Source organism: Carlito syrichta, unplaced genomic scaffold (genome assembly GCF_000164805.1).
Source record: "Carlito syrichta isolate Samal-C Ts95f unplaced genomic scaffold, Tarsius_syrichta-2.0.1 Scaffold307224, whole genome shotgun sequence".
In the NCBI taxonomy this organism is placed as follows: Eukaryota; Metazoa; Chordata; class Mammalia; order Primates; family Tarsiidae; genus Carlito; species Carlito syrichta.
The window spans coordinates 34604-44038 of record NW_007251320.1 but is presented as its reverse complement, the minus strand read 5'-3'; the positions used below and the strand labels follow the sequence as shown (position 1 = coordinate 44038).

Genomic DNA, 9435 nt, shown 5'->3' with positions numbered 1-9435 from the left:
TTGTCTCTACAATAAATAAAAAAAATTAGCCAGGCATGGTAGCACATGTCTGTAGTTCTGGCTACTTGGAAGGCCAAGGTGGAAGAGTTGTCAGAATCCAGCAGTTCGATGCTGGGGTGGCTGTGAACATGCCACTGCACTCCAGCCTGGGCGACGGAGTGAGACTCCAACTCAAAAATAAATAAATAAATAAGTCACTTTAGACAACATGTTGATGGATTTAAAAAACCATCCAAGCTGGACGCGGTAGCTCACACCTATAATCCCAGCACTTTGGCAGGTGGAGGCAAGAGGATTGCCTGAGCCCAGGAGTTCTAGACCAGCCTTGGCAACCTGGTGAGACCTCATCTCTACAATAAGCAGTGGCGGCCATGAGCGTGCCACTGCACTCCAGCCTGGGCAACAGAGTGAGACGCCTATTCAAAAAAAAAAAAAAAAAAAAATCCAAGATGAGAATCTGTATTTTGATCAGGGAGTTTAGGCCATTACATATCTACTCTAATTACTATTCAATTAGGATTTACTTCTGCTGCCTTATTTCATGCTATGTTTAATTTTTTTGAGTTGGGTTCTCACTCTCGCCCGACCTCAACCTCCTGGGCTCGGGCAATCCTTCCATCTCACCCTCCCATTTAGCTGGTACTACAGGCATGCATCACTATGGCCAGTTAATTTTTTGGGGGGGGGTGATGAGATCTTGTTGTGTTGCCTACGCTGGTCTCGAACTCCTGGGCTTGAGCAGTCCTCCCACCTCAGCCTCCCAAAGTGCTGGGATTATAGGCCTGAGCTGGCGTGCCTGGCCCATGCTGTCTTATCAGGTGTCCACTCTGCTTATTTTTTCCCTTCTGTGTCCTTTATTGTGTAGATGGAATTTTCTTTTGCTGTCTGAAAGGCAGACCTTCTTCTCACGGTTGCCCTAACTTATTATACTCCATGCTTTGCCTTATCGTGATCTTATGTCTTCCCCAAGAAGAAGTCAGCATCCTTAGCACAGTCTTCTGCTCTCCTGCCTCTGGCGGGGACTCCAGGGCTGGACTCTAGGGAGGGATAAGGCAGCCCTGCTCATTTACCATCGTATTCAGAGCTGGACAATGCTTGTTTGGGGCTGTTCTAGGGCCCTCCAGCACTCAGTGGGGGGTTGGTTTAAAGGACCTCTAGAACGTTCCTGAGGTTTTGTGCAAGTTCTGCGGATGGTGGATTCTAAGGGGGAGTGAGATGGAGACTGGACACGTCAGTAGACCTGGAGTTTCTCCATCTTCCTCTCAGAGACTTCCACTGTCCCCAGGGGCACTCTTAGGTGCTGTGCAGAATGCGTCACCACCCTGCCCTGTGCAACAGTCAGGAAGTCAGTGAGGAGGGGGGCCTCGACGAGACAGGAGGGGGAAGTGGGGACGAGGTGGAACGGGTGTGGGCACGCCACTGAGCAAGTTGCAGCCCTTTCTCTGTGCCCCAAGTCACCGTCAAGTAGGAATGTGTGGCCAGCAGCACCAGAGTGTTCAGTGTTCCCCAAGAAGCCAGGAAATTGGATTTCATATGTGAAATCTTCCAGTTTGTACATGTTGGCTCAGAAAAGTTTATAACTTTGTGTGGGCCAAACAGTGTGTCTGTGGACTAGGTCTGGCCCAGACATCACTCCTGAGGCCACTGCTCTGGTTGGTCGATAGGTCCATCCTTGTCACCCTGGCTCTGCCTTCTTCCGGAGAAACATCATCTCCTGGCTCCATGGTTTCCCTGAAGATGTAGTTTCCTTTACCTGTGGCCTCCCAGCCTCTTCCTCTGGCCCCTTTACCTCACCAGCTGGTTAGTCTAAAACCTTGTTTCATTAATGCTGGCTAACAGATGAGTGTCAGTCACGCTCCCACATGCATTTCTCACTGTCATTTGCCCTGTGACGCAGGTGACATGCACCCCTTGTTTGCATTTGTAACTTCCTAGTGAGCGGATGGTGTGAGGGTAACCATGGGCCGAGTCTTCCTAGAGCCTGTCTGCAGCCCTGGCCCTGAGGCCTCGTTCCTAGAAGTACAGGAAGGGCCGCTGTCAGCTTTCTCACTGGGGTGTGGATGCACACAGGACATGTGGGCCCCCAGCCCCTGGAACCTCGGCCTACAGAGGGCAGAGCTGCCGTGCGTCCCAGAACCCAGGCCCTGTGAGCCTCCTCGGGTGGCCCCTTCTGCCTGCCATGGCCTCCTCCACCCTGTTGCCTTAGGTTCCTGTCCTGTCACCCGCCAGCCTCTGCCCTGGGCCTCACTCTGCCTGAGTGGCAGGAGCCTGCCGCTTTATATACCCTGGGCAGTTGGTGACTCATTCCTCGGCAACCTCAGATGGGGAAATGAAACGGCCACACCTGGTGGGGCCTGCATGACCTTTGTATGACAGCGGAAGCAGCTATGCAAACACGGGGCTGGCCGCTGAGGAGGGGAAGTCCTCTCTGAAGCCAGGCTGTGAAGAAGGCACTGGCCTGCCCTGGTCCAAGTGTGACCTCAAGGACTATGGCTCTGGTAACCGTTTTTCCTCCCCTACCCCCACTTTTTCTTTGTGACAGCTGGAAGTAGCAGTGGTCACAACCGAGAGAGCCAAACATTTCTACAGCCCTCAGGATGTTCCTGTCACCCTCTACAGTGATGCTGATGAATGGGAGGTCGGTGCTGTGGGCCCCTGGGCTAAGTTCCATTATGTTTCCACCAGCAGGACAGCACAGTCCTCCCTGCAGCCCATGGTCCTGGCAGCCGGAGTAGACAGGCTGAACTCAAGTTGGCGGTCAGGGTCCTCTGGGCAGAGGCGATGAGAAAAACATCTGTCTAGCTTCTGGCCTGCAGGAGGCCCGAGTCTCCTCCCACCGGGCGGAGCTGGGCCCTGGCCTGGTGCCTGGGGTTGAGTGTCCTTGTACTTATCTGGGCTGATGAAACCACAGAGGAGCTCTGTTCCCACCACCCCATCCACGTGGCTCCCGCGTCAGGGCTGTGGAGAGCGCCTCACTTCCCACGGCCGCCGGGCCCTGCCTCTGCTCCCCCGCAGAGGGGTGGGCACTGGCCAGTGCACCAGACGCTGAGTGTGGGCCTCCCGGGGGTTCCCTGCCAGGCCTTTTTAAACATCCTCAGCCTAGAACATTTCTGGCTGGCCTGTTCTCCCCGCCCCACCCCCTCTGTTTCTCACTGCCTGGAGCCCTTCCACTGGCTTGGACAACCCAAGCAACCGCCTCAAGCTGATGGGCCAGGAGCTCCCTGCCAGATGCCAGTTCTCTTGAAAACCAAACCATAAAGGGAATAGCTCGGAGAAACAAGGGGCGCTTGTTTCCTCAGGCCTAGTTTCTCTCAGGCTGTGGCTCCACGGCCAACGTGAGCCAGCTTAGATGCCAGAGGGGATGGCGGTGGACTTGGCAGGGTGGCTTGGTGGGCTTCTCGGGCTCCTGGTTGATGGCACCCGGCCTGCCTTGGCCCCTCATCCCCTTCCTCCACATGGAGAGAGTGGCCGACTCGGTGACCCTGTGTCCTCCCCCCACCAGATGTGGAAGCGCCGCTCTGACCCCGTTCTTCACATCGACCTGCGGAGGTGGGCAGACCTCATGCTAGTGGCTCCTCTTGATGCCAACACTCTGGGGAAGGTGGCCAGTGGCATCTGTGACAACCTGCTTGTAAGTGACTCCCTGGTGCCCTCATGCCTCCCTGGGCCTCACTCCCAGTGTGCCGAGCTGCAGACTTCCTTGTATGAGGAAACCCACACGGTGGGGCCCAAGTCTGCTCAAGGAGAATGAAGTTCCCCTTCACCTCCCCCATTTCTCCTCCTCTACAGCCAGTAGGCAGAAGACCTGGTCCCGCCCAATGGACCAGCTTATTCACTGCTGTTTTCCAGGCGTGTCTACTTTTCCCCTGCCTCTCGGTGCCCAGCCAGGCCTGCAGCCAGCCCCTTGCTCCTCGCTCTTTGTGCTTCCCATGGCTGCCCTCAGCCTGCCCTGCCATTGTCTCCCCGCCTGGCCTTGCCGCCTCCTCCTGCAGTGCTGCCTCTTGTTGGAATCTGGGTATCCACGGGGGCGATCTGATGACAGGCTCATTTCCTCATGGCTGTCTCATGCACACTCGTCTCCCTTGGAGCTTTCCTGTGTCCTGGGGAAGACAGGAGAGAGAGGGGGTCCATGAGAGCCAGCAATGTGGAGAGAGACAAGTCAGCCTTACAAGTGGGGACTGTCCTAGACCTGAGGAACCTCCAGAGCTGTTCCCCTAAAGAGAGCTGCTTCTTTGTTATCGTCCTGAGAGGATCTGGGGGAATTTCTCTTCTTCCCCCTTTCCCTTATTATCATCCCCACCTTGCCATTTTTTGAGCTTTCACCTGCCACGTATTGAGGCCCCTACTGAGGGCCTCGCAGGACACATGGAGCTCACGGTCTGGAAGGAGAGGGTTATTCATCACCCGTGCAGGAAGGGAATATCCTCTGGTGAGTGGCATGGTCTTAAATGACTGCAATCCATCCTTTGACCATGGTATCACCACCTTGCATGGTGCTGGGCATGTAGTAAGTGTTCAATACATACTTCTTGCACATATGAGGCAACTAGTAATTTTACTCTTGCAGGCAGTCGGGAGTTTTTCAGTTTGTTTTTTTTTTTGAGTTGAAATCTCACTCTGTCGCCCAGACTGGAGTGCAGTGGCACGCTCCCGGCCACCACAGCCTCCACCTGCTGGGCTCCAATGATCCTTCTGCTCAGCCTTCCAAGTAGCTGGAATTACAGGTGCGCACTACCACGCCTGGCTAATTTTTTGATTTACTGTAGAGATGAGGTCTCGCCAAGTTGCCCAGGTGGGTCTCAAACCCGCGGGCTCAGGCAATCCACTCACCTCGGCCTCCCAAAGCGTGGGATTACAGGCTGAGCCACCGAGCCCGGCTGAGTTTTTCAGTTTTATATGGTGAGGAAAATGAGCAATGAAGCTGGGACACGATTGTTTGGGGTCCTTATTGCTTGTCAGCAGGCTCATAAGGATCTGCCTGTGATTTAAGCATCACTTGCATAAACACGGGTGAGCAGAAGAACAGCTTGTGTGACCAGGAGCAGGGGTAAGGAGTGCAGAGAGCAAAGAGCGCAGGAGCAGTGTCAGCCAGAAGGGTTATCCAGCTATTCAGGAGGCTGAAGCAGGAGGTCGAGGTTGTGGTACTCTATAATCATGCCTGTGAAGTGCCACTACACTCCAGCCAGGGCAATGTAACAAGACCCTGTCTCCAAAAAAACCGAAGCCAAAACAAAGAAGGCTTCCCAGTGGAGCTGGTGCCAGGGTTGAACAGGCTGGAGCTAGCACAGGTGAGGCTCCTGCTACTTCCATTAAAGTGGGTCGGAGCTGTGTGTGACCAGCGCTATCTCACCAAGTCCCCAGGCCTCCCATGGTGGTCAGCTGCAGCTGATGTCACAAAGCACGCCAGTCTCTGGGAGTGAGCCTTGGGCCGGCTCTTGGGCCGTCCTTCCTCCTGAAACCTGTTTTCCTTTTTTCCTCAAAGCTGCCATCACCCCATGAAATCTTTGGGTTCCCTCCTCCAGAGTTGGCTGGACAGTGGTGCATGTTCTGAAGACCAGCCCCCAGACCGTTTGCCTAAAGGGTTTCACTAGGAGTCACATATGTCAGCAAATCTCAGATCTGACAGAGTCTGAGCCATCAGCATCCTTGGGATGTGGCTGTGTTCTCTCTCAAAAGACATTTTCTCCTCATGTCCCTAAAGGGAACACTTGCTCCCTTCCTCTGCAGCCCTTCCTTTTCCAGTGTCCAGAACTTGGAGTCCCATGAGAGCGGCGCTAGGTGTGAAGCTGTGGTCCCGGCCTCCAGGCCTTTGTCCCTTGGCCTGGGACATCCATCTCCATCTGCCCTCCGAGGCCTGGCCCTTTATTTATGCTAAACAGGCGATCAGAGCCAGAAGGAGATGGCAACCTTCCTGGGTCACCAGTCTCCCGATGATGGGCATTCCCAGAGACAGAGCCTAAGGTGATAAACATAGCAGTGGTCAAACAGAAGTGACTGTGGGAACTGGTGCCCTCCTCGCCCCGCTCTGGCTGCTGGTAGGTTTAGAGGAGTGTGATTTATCCAGGAAGCGCTGAGTTTCAAGATGAGGTGGGAGCCAGGTACGCCAAAATACTGGTCTTCTGCTTGGGTTGGCGTGCTGTGTCTTGAGGGCACTAAGAAAGCCCAGCCCAGCCCTCACCTGCACCCACACAGTCAAGGCGCTCTTCTAGGTATGCTCGAGACTTCTGCAGAAGCAGCCGGTGGCAAAGGGCAAAGAGGAAGTATGAGCGAAACTGCCCACTCAGAGCCTGCTTGCTGTATGGAGAGGGTTTGGTGGGAACCAATGTGGTGTCTGGGATGACGCAGGCAGCTGGGTCCCCAGGCTTTTTGCTTTCCCACTTCCTCCCTGTCTCCAGGAGATGGTGGGGTTGCCAGGGGTGGGGCAGGGTTGGCCTGTTCTCTGAGCTCCCCCACTCTTTTCCCAGATTGGCTGGACTTCAGGGAAAGGATCTCGCAGCTCTGGAGGGGGTATCTGGAGCAGAGCACAGGGCTATCAGTTTCTCCCCCATGCAGCGCCCCCTCCCACCACCACCCAGGGAGCCTGTGTCTGTGCTAAGGACAGGGGCCACTGACCCAGAGCCTGAGCTGCATGCCTGGCCCTGTGCTGAGAGCTTCCTCACCTCAGTCCGCACAGCTGCATGGTAGGGGCCTCTGATAACTCAGCCCAGGCTTTCACAACTCGTGTAGACAGCACAGCCAGGGTCTCTCATGGCTGTGTGACTTCAAAGCCCATGGCACTGAGGACTCGCAGCTTCTCGGGTCTGTGCCTCGTGAGAAGGCTGGGACCTGGGAGGTAGTGAGACTGGGTGGTGGGAGATCACACGGCGTTCATTACCCTGATGTGACCTCGGGTGTCTGCTCACTCCTCAGGGAGCTGCACTTCCTGTCTGAATGAGACAGCACTTTCTTCATGGGCTCACAGGGAGGGCTCACAAGATAATATATTTGAGAAGGTTTTTGTCACATGTTAGGCGTTTTCACTGTCAGGCTTCAGTTGGCCTAGAAGTAGAGGATGTCGGGATGGACCCCACCTGTGAGCAGTCTGGCCTTCGGCAGCCTGGCGTAACTGCAGAGCCTGCTCCCCAGGGTGGCTTCCATCCAACAGGTGTGAGCCTGCATGGAGGGCACAGGGCTTGGGCACAGGATCCCTGCCGAGGTGGCTGGGCCATTGTGAGCACTGGCTGAGCACCTCTTGTGTGTAGGGCCCCAGGCCAGAGCCTGTGAGGAGGTGGGGAGGGGTAAGGAGACAGCCCCCACCCTGGAGAGACACAGGACAGCTCCCTGCAGCCAGGCTGCACCCATTCATCCCAAGCCCGCTGCTGGGCTGCAGGTTGCATGGCGGAGGGCAATAGGGAAGGGTGGCAGGCAGAGCAGGAGGATGACCTCTCCCCTGCCCTTCTTCACAGACCTGTGTCATCCGGGCCTGGGACCGCAGCAAGCCCCTGTTCTTCTGCCCGGCGATGAACACCGCCATGTGGGAGCACCCCATCACTGCGCAGCAGGTGGGCCAGCTCAAGGCCTTCGGCTACACCGAGATCCCCTGTGTGAACAAGAAACTGGCCTGCGGAGACCAAGGTGGGCATCTTGCCAGGCCCACAGCCCAGGGCCTCAGAAGGGGCTCAGCTTTGGAGTCACATCCGGGGTCATTTCCCAGCCTGTCATGATCTTGGCAAACCGCTCTCCCTTGAGCTCTACCTTCCCAACTGGAAACTGGGAGTTCCAATTCCTGCCTCTGGTGGAACGAGGTGGGACCAGCTGTGTCAAGTGCCTGGCAGAGTCCTGGCCCGTGGCCCACATGCAGTGAATGATGGCTTCTGGGATGATTCTGGAGTCTGGCCTAGGGGCTTGGGAGGGATCTGCTCAGGCCTTGGGTTCTGGGTGGAGCACTCAGGGAGCCCTGGATGGGGGTCTGCAGGGCTGCAGGCACTGTTGGCCCTTGTGGCCTCAGCAGCACCTTGTTCTTAGGTCTGGGGGCCATGGCTGAGGTGGGAACCATCGTGGACAAAGTGAGAGAAGTTGTCTCCCAGCATGGTGGCTTCCAGCAGAGTTGAACTGGGACTTCTGTCGACGTGTGTCTCTGTGTACTCAGCATGGGCTCAGGCCAAGCTGGTGAAAAGACGGACAAAGCTGGAAAAAAATCGGCAAATATAACGATTCCTTCATTTGCTGAGTGAGGTCTGTCCTGGGCCTGCTCTGAGCCTTCCCAGGGACCGAATCTGCTCAGGTGAAGCTGGACCAAAGGCCTGGGTCCCAGCTTCTTTCAACCAGGAGCTGCCTGTCACCCGGAGCCCCTCCCCACCTTTTCCTGGGAGGGACAGCAAGCCAGGGAGCCAGCTGCTGTTGTCCTTAAGTCACAGGACGAAGGCTGAGTGACCAGGAAACCTTGATTCTACATCTTGCCTGGAACGACTTCTAGAAATGCCACAGCTGGAGAGCCCTGGCCTAGCCTTGGGAACATCAGCCCTTTGGCGGGTGCCCAGGTGCCACGCGGTCAGGGAGTCCTGCGAGTTGGCGGGGCTCTGAAGTTTCCTGCAGGCCACACCGTGAAATTGGAGGTGCTGAGAAACACAGAGAAACAACCACTGGGAGACTCCTCCTCCCTCCACAACCTGTCTGTGGTCTCAGAGGCTGGGGGGTGTGATTGGGGGAGTCTGGGAGGGGTCTGGACTAATGACTGATTGGTGCTCTTTAGTCCCTGTGTCACATGGTGGTTAAGGACAAAGGGCTCTGAAGCCAGGCAGCCTCTAGTTCAAATCCCAGCTCTGCCACTCACTAGCCACAGGACCTTGGCTCAGGACTGTCTTCCTACCCCTCACTTTTCTCATCTATGTTATTTTCCTGCCCTCTTGGAGCTGCTGAGAGGGTTAAATGAGATTACATGTGCAGAATGCCTGCCCAACCGTGTGTCTGGAACACAGTAAGTATCCAATAAATGGAAGTCAAAGCTGGACATGTATATATGCCGGGAGTGTCCCCAGCAGTCCCTGAAATAGCCTGTCTCATATTGGGAATGATGAAATCCTGGACCCTGAGCTACCATGACCCTTTGTGCTGGTGCCAGGTAAGCAGCCAGCAGGGTCGAACCTGCCCTGGGTCCTGGATCCCGGACCCTGCCTTGGGTCCTCCTGCCTGTTGTCCTCATCTATTCAGGTTTGCTGTACCTGAGGGACCTGGATGTCTGTGCCTGCCGCCCCCAGTACACACGCACCAGGGAAGCAGATCCAGAGAGACCACAGGCTCCAGCCAAGGAGCCTCCACTGTCTGGCTTTCCTTGCTGTTTGGTGAGGCTGCATGGGGAGGGCCTGCTTCCCTGTTTGGAGCTGGGATTAGGGCTGGCTTCTTGCTACCACCCTCCTACCCTGGGCATCCAGGCCAGACTGAGGGAGCCTCCTAGCA

At 55.9% G+C, this 9435-nt stretch overlaps 1 protein-coding gene across 2 annotated transcripts in view; it reads left to right on the top strand.

Annotated features, from left to right (window-relative positions):
• Positions 1–8989, top strand: part of PPCDC (phosphopantothenoylcysteine decarboxylase) — a 27213-nt gene extending 18224 nt beyond the window's left edge. For both annotated transcript variants that reach the window (XM_021715622.1, XM_008064197.2), the window contains 4 exons: positions 2543–2638; positions 3503–3631; positions 7446–7614; positions 8005–8989. In XM_021715622.1, the coding sequence (XP_021571297.1) occupies positions 3503–3631; positions 7446–7614; positions 8005–8090 (384 nt within the window). In that variant the 5' untranslated portion in view covers positions 2543–2638 and the 3' untranslated portion in view covers positions 8091–8989. The remainder of the gene's footprint in view (positions 1–2542; positions 2639–3502; positions 3632–7445; positions 7615–8004) is intronic.
• Positions 8990–9435: the final 446 nt, after the last annotated feature.